This window comes from Corythoichthys intestinalis, chromosome 6 (assembly GCF_030265065.1).
Source record: "Corythoichthys intestinalis isolate RoL2023-P3 chromosome 6, ASM3026506v1, whole genome shotgun sequence".
NCBI classification, from domain to species: Eukaryota; Metazoa; Chordata; class Actinopteri; order Syngnathiformes; family Syngnathidae; genus Corythoichthys; species Corythoichthys intestinalis.
Window position 1 is genome coordinate 41575659 of NC_080400.1, and position 16798 is coordinate 41592456.

Here is a 16798-nt window from a genome sequence, read left to right on the forward strand (position 1 = left end):
TTCAGTTCATATAGAAAACCTGTCACGCAGCAATTCCTATTGTTTTGCTCATGACCACCTTATCCGAGACCAAGTCATGCCAGTGACCAAAGCTTTCCAAGACTTTTGGGAGTCATATACAAATAGATTGCAATTCCACTGCTATGTTCATACAGTACATAGAATGAGTGTTTAATTATATATTTTTGTTTGTTTGTTTGTTTGTTCATCTCTTCTTCTGCCTATGCTTAATTTCTCACTGTTTCCCCCTTGACTCCTTCCTGTCCGTTGCTTTCTCCTAATGAACAAAACAATGTGAACCACACCAAACTCCCACGTGAAACATTAAAATTGTTCGTCTATGAAGACACTCAGATTTCTATTTTCCATGTCTAAGCAGCTGAACAGGACATGTTACAAAAATAAAATAAAATAAAAAAACTTGAGCTCGAGACAAGCCAAGACGTAGTAGATGAGACCAAGATTTTGGGCAGTCAAGATTTAAACAAGTTCAAGTCCCTTAAAATGTCGTCTTGAAACCAAGACTGGTCCTGAGAGTTACCACACTAGTCATTCCAATTGTTAAATTAATTTTGTTCAGTAAGTGATCATCTGATCAGCAAACTCTATTTTCAGAGGACGGAAATAAAAAAGAATGTGGCTATTCCGATTCCATTGTCGAAACGATCGATGGATTTCCTGGTTGATTCTTTATCGCTGAGTGAATGAAATAATACAATACACAGTAACTGGTGACGTTGTCCAATTATACTGCATATAACATTACATAGCCAAAACAATGTGTCTTAAAATCACCACAATGATCATGATCTTGAACAGGTGGCTTTCATGCTAATCCAACCCGAAAAACCACCACCTCACTTACTGGTTGATCTTTCGGCTTGTGTGTCGACGAAAAACAAAGCAACCTTCGGGAATGAGTAGAATTGAATAGAATTGATCTTCCACAGTTTGAACACTCCTTGTGGTACTGGCTTACTGCAGCATGGGTCAGTTGGTTCCCGGAACAGTTGCTGGTGGACCAGTGCTTCAGTTTTTGCAATCTGAAGCAGTTCTAAAATCATAACACAAATGATAGAGGTTCATATTTTCAGTGGCTGTGATTACATCGTGCTATGACAGATCATAATATCGCACCAACCGTCATTACTTGTTGTTACGTGAGAAGAATTAATTAGCAAAATGGCCATTTTAGCAATGAAACAATTCTTTGGCAATCCAAAATATCCTGTTTTTAGGCCCATCCCAACCACTTTATCTATTGCACTTTTCCTTAAACACCCTTTTGAAGTGACGATTACAATCTTCACACGTATACGTACCGTATGTGCTGGCAGTATCACATACACACAGGACTTGTAAAAACACATAAGGGACCAGATACTGGTAAGATTAAAATATCAGGTCATGGTTGTATTTGACTCCTGTGTTTTTTGAGAGCATCAGTATACTAAACATCAGTCTTTAAAAGATTCCCTTGAGTGTTAAAGAGACTGACAATGCCTAGTATTAATGACCTTCATCTTAAAGACGGTTGCTCAAAGTATTAAAGTAAGCAAATCCGAAATTTCTTGAACTTTTGATAATGGGTGAAAATAGTGTTTAAACACAAAAAATGACAATGCTTATTACTTATACCCATGCACGTAAACACTGATAGAATTAAACAGGTGAATGGGACGACAGGTATTACTGACATCACAAGGACAGGCTAGGACTTTTGGATACTTGCATTTAATTGGCTAAATTTGTACAGGCACTGATAAAAACTCCAAGAGTGGCCACTGCCTTGAAATCCTGGCTTTTATTTACTTTTTTTCTTCACTACTATGCATTAGAAAAATGAAATGTGCTGTTTCAATTCATTAAGCAATATTATTTCCACTGTGATACATATGATAAAGTTGTTGTCTTTCCCTTTAAGCTTTTCCGATGGCATACTACAGGGTGACAAAAAAAAAAAAAAAAAAGCGGTCATCACCAAAAATCGAATAACTTCCAAAATTTTATTTAGATTGACACAAAACTTCAGCTGCATTAGGTCAAGCCTATGTGGCAGACATCTCCAAATTTTTAAGTCTGTACTACAAAAACTCTTTGTTTCATTGGCACTCAAAAAATGTGCTCCAAATGAGCTTCCCGACGTTGCAATCACATTTGGATTCGGTGGGGCAAAGTTCTTGATGACACCCCCCCCCCTCCACCTTCCCACCTCCCGCAGTCTTCCAGAGTGTTATTTGTCTGTTACTGTTTTTACCATTGAGGTTATGCACAGTCTAATGGGTTGTGAACTTCTTGACTCATCTGTTCATCATTGAGTGGACAGGAAATTCACGACATCCGAACCGTTCTAAATTGCAATTGAGTGCGTGGATTGACTTCAGCTGAAAAATGCCTCAACTATAAATGTCATTTCCTCAGTATACTCTTAGAACATGAATTCTTCTCGGTAAATCCGAAAAATAAAAATAATTAATTAATTATTTCAAAAGTTATTCAAGTTAACATTCGTTGAGGATGTCTTTTGTGTGTGTGTGTGTGTGGGGGGGGTGTCACACTGTACTTTAGATCATTTATCTCAAACTCAGCAAAAGCACAAATGATAAAATACATTGCAGTGTCAACGACAGAAGAACAACAGCAGAAATTTGAAGTCTAAACCTAGTTGTTGGTTTTTGCAGGGCTAGAAAGTACCTTATGTGTCAGCAAAGAGGGAAACACCTGCTTGTACTTCAGGGTTGACTAGCCAGGAATGCAAAATGAGAAGAGCAAATAAATATAGACAGAAGAAATAAAAGCCACAAACTGATCATATGTCGTACTTTTAAAACATCCACTTATTTTTAAAGATTAGTGATTATCCTGCTTTTATCCCTGTAATATGATGATTCAAACCATTTGTTAACAGGGCAATACTGAGATTAATATAAATGTGTCATACTTAAACTCTGAAAGACTATTCTATTTTGCTAGATTTAAAAATTTGGCATGAGTTTGTCCTTGTAGATTGCCGGAGCAAATACTTAATAATTTGCATTTGTGAATATTCAGAGAAAATTGTTTACTCGAGCTCTGCTGCACAGCAAAACAGATTATGAAGGTGTTTGGAATGTTGATGCATTTGTGATGAAATAATAAATTTTCAGGACAAATGAAAAGAACCTCAGAAGTTTTGCCTTTCAGATACAAGGGTTTTTATTAATATTTTCTCAATCAAAGTTTCTTTTTAAATGTTGTCTTTGGAATGGGAGCTGTGTAAAAATTGTTTTACACTGTATTCAACTTTTGTAAGTCACATAATTCCAGAGGAAAATGCTTTGCTGTTTTCAACTTTAGCTCTATCACTTTAAAACATCCAAAGTTCTTGTCATGTGACCTGTAGCACCACTGCTATAAAATGTGCCGTTATCTACCAAGCGCTTGGCCCATAAATTCACTTACTAGATGACAAGTCAACCTTGAATTGAAATTTTGAGCATTTTGACCTCTAACGCCATCTGTACCCTTAACTACCATGCGTGACACCATATCACCCAATGTCCAATATTCATTTACATGCAATATTCCATGTGCAATACAACTTACCTGCATTATTAACCTAAAATATTCAATGCCTGAACTGTCAACTGCTGCTACTTCACTTCTATTCCCACATATTCTATGTGCAATATTATTTACGTGCAATATTCCGATGCCTTCACTGTCATCTGCTGTTACTTCACTTCGATTATTTGCACTGCCTGAACATAGGACTACCTCACATACATACATATTCTCTACCATTTAGATTTTTTTAATACTTTTATTCTTGCAAGTCACTTTTGAGATTTTTACTTGTCCTGCGCTGTAAAGGGAGATGCTCCACAATTTCATTTTACAACTGCATAAGCACAAGTGCATTTATCAAGTAGAGTTCAGTTGTATTCAATTAAAACTGCAAAAGATTTACATTTAGTATTTTTGATTGTTTTCTTTTCATTTATTCTTGAACTTCTAATGGCAATACCATTTACCTCAATATTTAGGGGCATTGCACTTTTTTCCCCTGATCTATCACTGCCTCCTACAGGACATTGTAACTCATAGAGTCTAGAGTAGACTCAAGCTGTATCCAACCCAACATAATCATTTCAGGTTCTGGTTCTGTGAGATACCCTACCTTACAGTGGAGAGCTTCATCACATTTAATGGAATCTCATGTTTATTTTATTTCATTTTATTTAATTTTAAACAGCAGTCATTAAATTAGTCCTGTGCTCATACATCATTGTCTAGTTTGGTGCTGCTCCTGAGGCCAAAACCCAACTGAACCAGACAATTAGAATAATCGGTACCAACCTATCCTCTCTTGAGGTTAGGTTACACATTACAATCACTAGTACAAGGATGGGCAAAATTCTCTTAAAGGTTGTATAAGCCCTATGAACACAGCAATTGGGATAATGTCATTTTTTACACCTAAAAATACCAAGCAATAGTTGGCCCCCTCATCTGGTTCTCAATTTACTTTATTATTTCTGTCACCTTTGCGTCACCTACGGACATCTGCCATACGAGAATAACCTCCAGCCTTGACGCAACATATAAGTGTGCTAGCGTCAAGTGAGTGAATGTGAAATGTAAGTATTTTAGAACCCAGGAAGTCCCAGTGAAAGCTTACTTCCTGACTGAAACACACCTCTGTGTGTACATGCGAGTATGGAACCTCGCTATTGCGGAAGGGTCAAGTGAGTAAATATTAAATTTTAGTATGCACAATTTTCAAATAGCAAAGCTTGTTGTCATTGAAGAAGGCTTGTCGTCCATAGCTCCGCAATGTGTCAGTCACCAAGACATTGTTAATGTCCACAAGCCTCCCACTGACACACCCACTGCATCGACAGTCACTCGAAGCAAAGAGTTGAAATTTAAAGATTGAAAATTCAAACAAGATCCAGTCAGCTCTATATAATTAGAATCTGCATTTCTGCAAAAGAGTCCAAAAATAGCTCAACATTCCAGACACTTTCAACTCAAATTGTTGTGAAAACCTGTTAAAATGGCATCCAATGTTATACAAAATAAAACATTAAAATAAAGTGAATATCAACACTTTAGTTCCACTTTAAGAACAGGATTTTTTGTGAAATGAGGTCCAACCCCAATGCCATGTACTTTGCAAGCAAACTGTCCTATACAGCACACAGGTCTATTTTGTACGTACCGAACAAAGTACACAAGAGACATCTCTTCATTTGTGTACTTTAGATGTCAACAAAATCGAATAACTCAACTTAAACGAGATTTAAAAAGGCCCAAATTTGTAGTGGTGCGGATTTCAGGGGGAAGACTATTTCATAACCTGGGTGCAGCAACCGCAAAAGATCGGTCTCCCCACTGTTTGAGTTTGGACCTCGGGACTTGCAAATGAAGTTGGTCAACAACATAGCATTCTGACGAGGTAGCCAGGCTAACAGTGAAAGGCAGGAGATATACCACAAACGGCTGCATTTGCTCACTGGAAATACAGCCATTAGTTTACATTTCTGTCCAGTAAAGATGACAAAAATTTCTCTGACTGTCAACCGCTAAAAACTCGACAGTCAATTCAAGGAACCGTTTGGAATTACAGTGCAACACGACAAAACTCGAAACAAAGCCTACAGGTGACAAGACAGCCAGTACTACAATTTGTAACCAAAATTTATGTACATTTAATAGTTAGAGCTTGTAACCATAGGCGGAGTTTTACTTTAGTGGGACTGGGGACAAAACATGTTGATGACATTGACACAAAAGTCAATGTTTGGACACACCTCATCATTTTTGCGTTTTATATATTTTCACTACGATTCTAAATTCTCACTGAAGACATAAAAACTATGAACGAATATGTGGAATGGCAAAAAAAAAAAAAAAAAAACTTGAGAAGATTAGAGGCTTGTAATTGTCAACGTGGGTAAACCGCAACCATGAGAGACAGAATATGGAAAAAAGAAACAGAAAATAACATTGTTTGATTTTTTAAAAAAATATTTCCAAATTAGAGTAGAAAATAAGTATTTGGTGACCTACAAACAAGCAAGACTTCTGACTGTCAAAGAGGTCTAACTTCTTCTAACGAGGTCTAACGAGGCTCCACTCGTTACCTGTATTAATGGCACCTGTTTTAACTCATTATGGTATAAAAGACACCTGTCAGTCACACTAAAAACTCCACGATGGCCAAGACCAAAGAGTTGTCGAAGGACACCAGAGACAAACCTGCACCAGGCTGGGAAGACTGAATCCGCAATAGGTAAAACACTTGATGTAAAGAAATTATCTGTGGGAGCTATTATTAGAAAAAGGAAGACATACAAGACCACTGATAATCTCCCTCGAATGATAACAAGAACGGTAAGCAAAAATCCCAGAACCACACGGGGGACCTAGTGAATGACCTACAGATAGCTGGGACCACAATAAGAAAGGCTACTATCAGTAACACAATGCACCACTCAATGCGGGACTCAAATCCTGCACTGCCAGACGTGTCCCCCTGCTGAAGAAAGTACACGTCTAGGCCCGTCTGCAGTTCGCTAGAGAGCATTTGGATGATCCAGATGAGGACTGGGAGAATGTGTTATGGTCAGATGAAACCAAAATAGAACTTTTTGGTAGAAACACAGGTTGTGGCATTTGGAGGAGAAAGAATACTGAATTGCATACAAGGAACACCATACCCACTGTGAAGCATGGGGGTGGAAACGTCATGCTTTGGTGCTGTTTTTCTGCAAAGGGACCAGGGTGACTGATCTGTGTAAAGGAAAGAATGAATGGGCCATGTGTCGAGAGATTTTGAGTGAAAATCTCCTTCCATCAGCAAGGGCATTGAAGATGAGACGTGACTGGGTCTTTCAGCATGACAGTGATCCCAAACACACAGCCAGGGCAACAAAGGAGTGACTTCGTAAGAAGCATTTCAAGGTCCTGGAGTGGCCTAGCCAGTCTCCAGATCTCAACCCCATAGAAAATCTGTGGAGGTAGTTGAATCTCTCTCATGGTTGAGGTTTACCCATGTTGACAGTTACAGGCCTCTCTAATATTTTCAAGTGGGAGAATTTGCACAATTAGTGGTTGACTGAATACTTATTTGCCCCATTAATATATACTGTATATGTCTTCACACTGTTCGTGTTCAATCCTCGGTTCAAGTTCAGTTGTTGATAGTGTTTGAAAGCTTAGGTTTAAAGATCAAATTGTACACTCTGAAATTTGTATTGCGTGTCCATTTTAATGTGTTCAATTGCTGTGTGTGGTTTGAGGGGTGAAAAAGCTAACCTCATTTATTTTGACACTGAAGGATATTCTCCTCAAGATAACTGCGGTCAAAGCTCAGACAGGTTTATTGCCTTCTGGCAGCAGTTTAATTTTTAACTGGAGCCCTTAAAATGGCTCGTTGTCTAATGACGGAAACACAAAACATATCCACTGCAAGATAATTACACCAAGACTAATTCATTAATCAAAGTTGAAATTACTAAATATTTCTATGACTTTTATTTTTTGTTCACAGAAAGGCATGTACTGTGCATGGAATGGCAAAAGAGTTAGTTAGTTAGTTAGTTAGTTAGTTAGTTAGTTAGTTAGTTAGTTAGTTAGTTAGTTAGTTAGTTAGTTAGTTAGTTAGTTAGTTAGTTAGTTAGTTAGTTAGTTAGTTAGTTAGTTAGTTTCACATTTCTGTATAAAGTCCCCATCAAATGTGATCTGATTGTTGTCAAAATCACACAGATGTAAAAACAGTGTCTGCTTTAACTAAAACCACCCAAACATTTATAGGTTTTCATATCTTAATGATGAGAGCATACAATCAATGACAGAAGGAGGAAAAATAAGTAAGTGAAGCCTCTGCCTAAGGAGACTTAAAGAGCAATTGAAACCAATTTTCACCAAACAATTTAAGTCATGTGTGTGCCCAATCACTGATGAGTGGTTTAAAGCTGCCAAGCCCACTATAAAACACACACCTGGTAAGAATTGTCTTGATGAGAAGCATTGTCTGATGTGCATCAAGGCTCGGTCAAAAAAAGCTGTCTGACCTGCGATCAAGGATTGTTGATTTATATAAAGCTTGGAAAGGATACAAAACAACCTCTAAAAGTCTGGATCTTCATCAAGCAATAGTCAGAGAAATTGTTTACAAACTGAGCGAGTTTGTCACTGTTACTTCTCTCTCAAGGAGTGGCTGTCCACCATACTTAGAGAGGTAAAAAACAACCCTATAGTGTCTGCTAAAGACTTACAGAAATTTCTGGCACAGTCCAATATCTCTGTGCACATATCAACGTATATAAAGCTATGGCCAAGAATGGTGTTCATGGGAGGACTCCACGGAGGAAGCCACTGCTGTCTAAAAAAAACATTGTTGCTCGTTTAATGTTTGAAAAAAGGCCCTTGAACACTCCACAGAAGCTTTGGCAATATATTTTGTAGACTGATGAAACCAAAGTTGAATTGTTTGGGAGTAACACACAATGTCATGTGTGGAGAAAAAATGGAACAGCTCACCAACATCAACTCCTCATCCCCACCGTGAAGGATGGTAGAGGGAGCATCCTGATTTGGGGCTGTTGTGCTTCCTCAGGGCCTGGACAACTTGCAATCATGAATGGAAGAAAGAATTCAAAAGTTTATCAGGATGCTTGGGCCGTCTGTCAGACAGTTGAAGCTGAAAACAGGATGGACGCTGCAACAAGACAATGATCCAAAACAGAAGTAAATCAACTTCAGAATGACTTCAAAAGAACAAAATACATGTTCTGGAGCGGCCAAGTCAAAGTCCAGACTTGAACCCCTTTGAGATGATGTGGCATGACCTAAAGACAGCGATTCATGCCAGACATCCCAGGAATCTGACTGAACTACAGCAGATTTGTAGAGAAGAATGGGCCAAGATTAGTCCTGATCGATGTGCCAGACTGATCTGTAGCTACAGGAAACGCCTGGTTGAAGTTATTGCTGACAAAGGGGGAGGGGGGGGGGGGCACAAAATATTAAATGTGATGGTCAACTTACTTAGTTTTCCCCCTTATGTCAGTGTTTGCATACTATCCTCAATAAAATATGAAAAGCTATAAATGTTTAGGTGGTTTATTTAAAACAGACAGTTTTTTCATCTGTGTGATTTTGACAAAGATCAGATCACATTTGATTGTGATATTATGCAGAAATGTGAGAAACTCCAAAAGGTTCAGATAATTTTTCATACCACTGTAGTTAGTTTGTTTGTTTGTTTGTTTGTTTGTTTGTTTGTTTGTTTGTTTGTTTGTTTGTTTGTTTGTTTGTTACACCCCTGCTGAATCTTGCAAGCAGACATAGCTGCTTAGTCACTCTCCAAGGTGTGCCCCTATTTTCCCCCTTATAAATTCTAATTACTGTCATGTTGGTAAAGCTTCCATGTTCCTCTTCAAACTGATGGTGACCATGTTTATAATTGTAATAATAGAGAAACCCCTTAAATTATTGCATGCTTCATTATGTCCTTGCTCCGAAGCTCATAAATGCCTAGTCCTGTAAAAAATATGGAGAAAGCCGTAACTATCAACACAGCCATAGCAGTCAGTTGTTGTCTACTTGATTAATGACCCCAGTAAATGTGGTGGAGCACAAATGATTGCAGGGTAGTATAAATGTTTGCTCCAAGAGAAGAGGAGAGGAACGATTTTAATCACTTTGTTGGAAGGTTATTGGCATCAATCCTAAATTAAAAAATGTGCATCTCAAGGAAATAGAATATCGTGGAGATTTAAGTTTTATCAGTTTTCAAGCTGATCAATTTTATAACTATACAAACATAAAACAAAAAAATTGTGCCTCTTGTAATAGTGGATCTTGCCAAATGGAAGGAGTATTCTGACTTCACAGCTACATATATTATAATAATTTTCTTTACGTCACATGCAGCCTCCAGGCCTGTATGCAGCATGTCAGCCATTCTGATAGAGTACTAATCCCAAACTGCAGACCACAAGCTTGAATGGGGTGTGTGCGTGCATGTGTGTGTATTAGTCGAAGGCAGCCTCACCACCTGGTCTTGGCCTGTGTGATCATGTCAAGGCCAGAACATGTCTTGACCTGCAGAGCAAACAAATCTGCTCTTCACTTTCACCTCACTTAAGGCTCTCGCCATATTTTTACTTTGTCAATACACACGGGCTTGTCCTCAGGCTGTTAAGCGTGAGGACAGTGCTGGCCCTTGACTTGTGCAGCAGATCCAAACTTGAGCTGAGAGGACAAGTTACAATTGCTTGAAGGGGATTGCAGCTGAACCATGCTTACACAGCTGCTCTGCCTGAATAAATAGTTGAAGAGCGACAAGGAATGAAAGAATATCCAACGTGTTAACAGTCAGTGGACACACTCTTGCAACAAGGCTTGAAGTTCATGAGAATTGTAGAGCAGTAAAAGTCAGTGGGAGTTCGAAGCAACCTTCCACTTCTGTTAGACGGTTAGTTCAAGGACAATAAAGTGACTCAGAAGAAGGGTTAAAAAAAAAATCCATTGCATTTGGCATTCAGTGACTGGCAATGTACGATTTGGTTCCAAAGAAAAATACTGTCATTGAACTTCCCTATTTGGAACATTAGCAGGGTTATGGAACAACTGTGCCAGGTGCATTTACAGTTAATCTAAGTTAAACATCAGCTTCCCTACATCACCCACATTCACGGAGAACACAAGGCGCCTGTGTTCACACTACAGGGACTCTCCCTGTCTTTATCAGTGCACATCAATGTTGAGTTCAGATAAAGTGGATTTATTGCATATAAACCAATAACATATCCATTAGTAGGAAGCCGTCAAGTACAGAAGACAAGGACACAGCACAGCTTTTAGGGTAAAACGTGTAATTAATATTTTCAACCTGAGTACGCAGAAGTAAGGTATTTTGTATTTTTTGCCAGATGATTCATGCTAGTTTGTAAATGAATGGATTACCAAGTCAATGCTTATTTATAAAAAAAGATTTTCAGCAATTAAGAATACAGCAGAACCAAGTTTTCTTCTAAGATTGTTTTCAAGCTATGCATAAAATATACACAATATATCGGGTTGTGTTGAACAACAATGTAACAATCTGCAGCAGAGTAACCACAGAGAAATCCATTTAATGAGTCTGATTTTTCCCTCCGCCTGTGAGGGCATGTATCAGAATAGTATAGTACGTACTTAGTGAGCACACACACCTACTCCCAGGCATGCACATGCATGCCCAACAATCTCTTAATTGCTTAACTTTGACAATGAAAGCTGGCTGCAACAAACATCCAGAATGAAGTTCGAGTTGTGTGGGCGGATGCAAGTTTTCTCTTTTTTCCCCCCACAGATAGCTGTTTAAGTTAATATTGAATAAGTACAGTATATATTCATATTAATTCAAAAAAAAAAAAAGAAAAAAAGAAAAAAAGAATAATTATTATTATTATACAAGTAATATTATACTGTAAGTAATAGTTGGTTTATTTATTTACTATAACATAGTCACAATGTCCAGTGGGGAAAATAAGCATTTAGTCAACCACCAATTGTGCAAGTTCTCCTACTTGAAAAGATTAGAGAAGCCTGTAATTGTCAACATGGGCAAACCTCAACCATGAGACACAGAATGTGGGGAAAAAAACAGTAAATCACATAGTTTGATTTTTAAAGAATTTATTTCCAAATTAGAGTGGAAAATAGGCATTTGGTCACCTACAAACAAGCAAGATTTCTGGCTGTCAAAGAGGTCTAACTTCTTCTAACGAGGTTTAATGAGGCTCCACTCATTAACTGTATTAATGGCACCTGTTTTAACTCATTATCGGTATAAAAGACACCTTTCCACAACCTCAGTCAGTCATACTCCAAGCTCCACTATGGCCAAGACCAAAGAGCTGTCGAAGGACACCAGAGACAAAATTGTAGACCTGCACCAGGCTGGGAAGACTGAACCTGTAATAGGTAAAACGGTTGGTGTAAAGAAATCAACTGTGGGAACAATTATTAGAAAATGGAAGACATACAAGACCACTGATAGTCTCCTTCGATCTGGGGCTCCATGCAAGATCTCACCCCGTGGCGTCAAAATGATAACAAGAACGGTGAGCAAAAATCCCAGAACCACAAGGGGGGGCTAGTGAATGACCAACAGAGAGCTGGGACCACAGTAACAAAGGCTACTATCTGTAACACAATGCGCCGCCAGGGACTCAAATCCTGCACTGCCAGACGTGTCCCCCTGATGAATAAAGTACACGTCTAGGCCCGTCTGCGGTTCGCTAGAGAGCATTTGGATGATCCAGAAGAGGACTGGGAGAATGTGTTATGGTCAGATGAAACTAAAATAGAACTTTTTTGGTAGAAAAACAGGTTCTTGTGTTTGGAGGAGAAAGAATACTGAATTGCATCCGAAGAACACCATACCCACTGTGAAGCATGGGGGTGGAAACATCATGCTTTGGGGCTGTTTTTCTGCAAAGGGACCAGGACAACTGATCTGAGTTGAAAGTCTGTGTTGCCCAGCGACAGCCCCAAAACATCACTGCTCTAGAGGAGATCTGCATGGAGGAATGGGCCAAAATACCAGCAACAGTGTGTGACAAGCTTGTGAAGAGTTACAGAAAACGTTTGGCCTCCGTTATTGCCAACAAAGGGTACATAACAAAGTATTGAGATGAACTTTTGGTATTGACCAAATACTTATTTTCCACCATGATTTGCAAATAAATTCTTTAAAAATCAAACCATGTGATTTTCTGTTTTTTTTCCACCTTCTGTCTCTCATGGTTGAGGTTTACCCATGTTGACACTTACAGGCCTTTCTAATATATTCAAGTGGGAGAACTTGCACAATTAGTGGTTGACTAAATACTTATTTGCCCCACTGTATAAACTTGCACTAAATGCATGTTCAGACAAGTAACAGGAAGAAGAAAAGATTGTCATGTATTTGGAGCAATCCACTCGTGATTGGACGTTTTAATGGACTTGTAAGATGATGATATAAGTAATAGCTTTTACTGTTTATTAGCTCAAAATGAAGACCATTTTACTGTGGATTACGGTGGAACAAAAAAATACTACACATTAGACTCAAGCAGGAGACTATAGACATACAGTGGGGCAAATAAGTATTTAGTCAACTACTAACCGGTACCCAGGGGTACCGGGGGATGGCAGTGGCCCCTTTGCTGGATTGTAAGGGACGGACAGCGCTCAATCACCCCCTCTCAATTGGTTGGAGCGGTACCGGGGCCCTGGGGCAGCCCCCGCGCAGCAGTCTGAGTGGCTTCTCACATGACTGGGTGCAATTTAACACACTCAAGTAGAGAGATTGTCGGTGCTAGGATTAGCAATCAACGACATATCCACACTTACACGTGATTCACATAATACTGGGTTCCACACCTCCCATTGCTGATTTGTGTACACTCCACCCTACCTAATCATATCTCCTTTTGACCCACCTTCCTTCGTCTTTCTCCTCGGTTATCAGGCCCCCCACACGATGTCCACCGGCAAATATAATTAGCTAACAATAGCACCACTATGTTCATACTGTAGGTAGCATAGGTGTGTAATTTATTTGTTGTTGTTTGTTTTTGTCCTTCTCTGTCTGCTTCCTTCCTTTCTGTCTCCTCATAATCCCTTCCTGCTTAGTGCTTTCTCCTAATAAATTAAACACAATGAACAACCACAATGGGAGCATATTAAAATCCCATGTGATACATTAAAACTGTTCAGACCATATACGACAGTCAGATTCCTACTCTCCGTGTCTAAGCAGCTGAACAGGACAGGTAAAAAAAAACAAAAATTGTGCTTCAAACGTGTTGCCTTGGACCAGTTGCAGAAAACTGGACAATCTTTTGTGTTCCCCAACTATCAGATGCTGTAGGCATGTTCACTAACTGCGTTCAAACCACAGCCTGCTCAAGTGCTGTGTAAACTGTGAGTCGACTACTTCTACTTGTTACAACATGGAGAATGAATGGTACTTTGTAAAGCATGTCTCCTATGTCTACACCACTCATTTACCATGCCAGTGAGGATTCCTGAGCACACATGCAAAAATAAGTGCCTTTAATACTGTGCGACCTCACTTGTTGGGGCAAAATGTAAAATAGCGCTTTGACCTGAGGCGTTAAAGCAGTGTTTTAGCTAAAGTGAGTGATCTTGCCTAAAAGCTATAATATTGTAATGCTACAACAAACAAAGCTGAGTTTCTGCTCAGAATTTATGACCATTTACGGTACCTTGCTAACATTTTTTTTCTTAAAAAAGTCATACTACGTAAATATATTTTGCAATATGATCTAAGTAAGCAAATGATCTAATTTAATGTTCACATTTTTGTGTTCAATTTGTTTGGTTTTTGTTAAATATTATTCATTTTCATGGCTAAAATCATATGATGAGTGGATGTTTTTATTGTAATTATGCATTTATGTCCAAGTAATTCAATAGTCATTATATATATTTATCCTGCCCTGTAGGCAGATGCATGCCTTCTCAAATACTTTGAAAGCCTTGCGATATCAATATACTCTGCATACATTCAGAACACCCTAATGCAGATCTAGCAAAGCAGCCATACTTTAGAACATAACAGAGCTTCATTATTGTTAGACGGCAAGGATGGTTTTCCTTCTTTAAGTGTTTCGGGTGTAAACATAGTATAAATCCAGATGACATTTAACAATGGTTAAAATACAATGGTATTTGGTGTGAACACCAATAGCGTTACATTATACTTGGTTTGTTATTTGCGTAACCATGAAAAATACATAGAAGTAATGAGAATACTTAAAGAATGTATTTTAATATTTTATTACAAATGCCAATATTGCATGGGTATGAAAATAAATCTGAGGAATAAAAAAGAATACCTGATTATGTTTAAAACAACAACAACAACAACAACTCAAACTTCATCCATCCATTATCCATTCATGATGTCTGCTCTACCTTTAGGATAGTCAGACACAAGCAGATCCCGTTCTGCTCTACCTTTAGGATAGTCTGACACAAGCAGATCCCGACTCAGTGCTTGAAAAGCATAAACTCATCATCATAATACATTGTAGCACATTTCAGTGCTCATGGCAAAATTACTTTTCAAACGATTCTCTTCCACGAGGCAGGGGTACGCATAGTCTGTGGGACAGTTGTAAGGAGAGTATTCAGGAGAGCAGAAGCTCTCCTGCGGGTTAGCCCAGCACTGAGGCGGGTAGTAACAGTCTTGGAGAGTGCAGTGCTGGTTGTGGTAGTTCTCTGAGGCGTGGCTAATGAAGTTGCACTCCATCCTTGTGGGCGAGTCATAGCAGGAGGAAGCAGAAGAGGAGGAGAAGGAATCCTGTGGTGAGTAACTGTTGTGATCCAATGGGCTGCAGAGCTTCAAGGACTCTGGTGAAGAGCTGGGGGCCTAAAAGAAATTATTTATGTTTAGCAAATGCTGAGAACCAGCAACTATGTCTACTCATTTCCCTCTTTGAACCACAATTGATTTCATAAAACACACTACAATGTCGTCTTTGTGTAAACCATCTCATTAGTGAGGAGATGTAATAATGTCTCTATTAAACTCTTGTTTGAATATGGACCTTTTTGAACATGAACGAAAGAGTATGGCGGCAAGGACTCATTGGGCACATTTTTCACCAACATGGTGCCAAGTGATGTAAATAATCATGACCTGGATGAATGTAAATCTCTACTAATAACATATATCGGTGCATTCCTTTATAGAGAAATAACATGATGCATTAATAGTAACATGTACTTGATTTGTAATCATATTGTTATAATTGATTTTAAATCGAATAGACCCTTTTATATGAATTATTAAAGTTATATGAGCTTTATAAAGGCAAGTGACGCCTGCATTAAGTATACACACTTGATTGACAAAGAAAGACATCATTATAAAACACTATGCCTATGTTCAAATCTCCATTTTATTTTAGTGAGCAAGTTTTTCTTAAGCTACAGGAGATTTATTTTTTACTTCGAATGCACATTGCGTGGTGTGTTTAAACTCCCTGGCATATTTGTGTTAGTATTGTTTATTTTTGTTGTTATTGTTTATGTGTTGATTGTTCATTTCGGTTAATAAAAAAAAAAGGTGTGTGGTGCATTCTGGGAATTGTAGTATTAGTGACGCCTGAGTCAGGCAGTTTTTTTTTTTTTTTTTTTTTTTTTTTTCAAGGCGGCAATATAATATTGCCAATCGTTTTGTAAGGTGTGGCTTTAAATATTTTCGAATGAGCATGGTGTTAGTTTCAAAATGCATGGTTGCTGTTATTAGAATTTTAAAGCTTCTCTGAACATTTTTTTAACGACTGGTGGCTCATAAACCTACCAGCCCATGGCCATAGTTGTCGGAGTCCGAGGCGAGGTCGTGGCTCCAGGACGTCGGGAAGGACGGAGGGGGCTGGGAGCCGTAAGAGCCACCGCTGCTGTTGTTCCCACCATAGCAGTCGGTGGGCACCATCAATTCCCCGAACGGCTGCTGGACGCACGCAAAGCCGCTCTCCTGTGCATGAACACCGCACCCCATGTCGGGGACTGCGAAGGAGGCGGGGCGCTGCTCTAGATCTGGAGCGCCACATGTGCCGGGGTCCACAAGGGTGATGGTGGGGGCTTCCACGTAGTTACCTGCATTTAATTTTAAAAATGAAGGAACACATTAATTCGCCATCGCTGAATAAAACAAGCAAAAGAGCTTCCACCCGTTCAGTTGAATGGCAAAATTCACCCAGCCCCCCTAATAGGGCTATAACTGGTGGGTGGGGACTCT

At 38.9% G+C, this 16798-nt stretch overlaps 1 protein-coding gene across 1 annotated transcript; it reads right to left on the minus strand.

Annotated features, from left to right (window-relative positions):
• Positions 1–14813: 14813 nt before the first annotated feature.
• On the minus strand, positions 14814–16798 carry linc.pou2af1 (lnc RNA pou2af1). Its single transcript, XM_057839764.1, has 2 exons — positions 16361–16798; positions 14814–15424 (listed from the first exon to the last, which is right to left on the minus strand). Exons 1-2 carry the CDS (start codon positions 16556–16558, stop codon positions 15071–15073), a joined length of 552 nt encoding a protein of 183 aa, XP_057695747.1. The 5' UTR covers positions 16559–16798; the 3' UTR covers positions 14814–15070.

Bases quoted from the DNA above. Each gene is read 5' to 3' on its own strand.
- linc.pou2af1 (XM_057839764.1), bottom strand. From the start codon at position 16,558: ATGGGGTGCGGTGTTCATGCACAGGAGAGCGGCTTTGCGTGCGTCCAG. The intron at 15,425-16,360 runs GTAGGTTTATGA...AATTTCTTTTAG, and splicing joins ACAACTATGGCCATGGGCTG to GCCCCCAGCTCTTCACCAGA.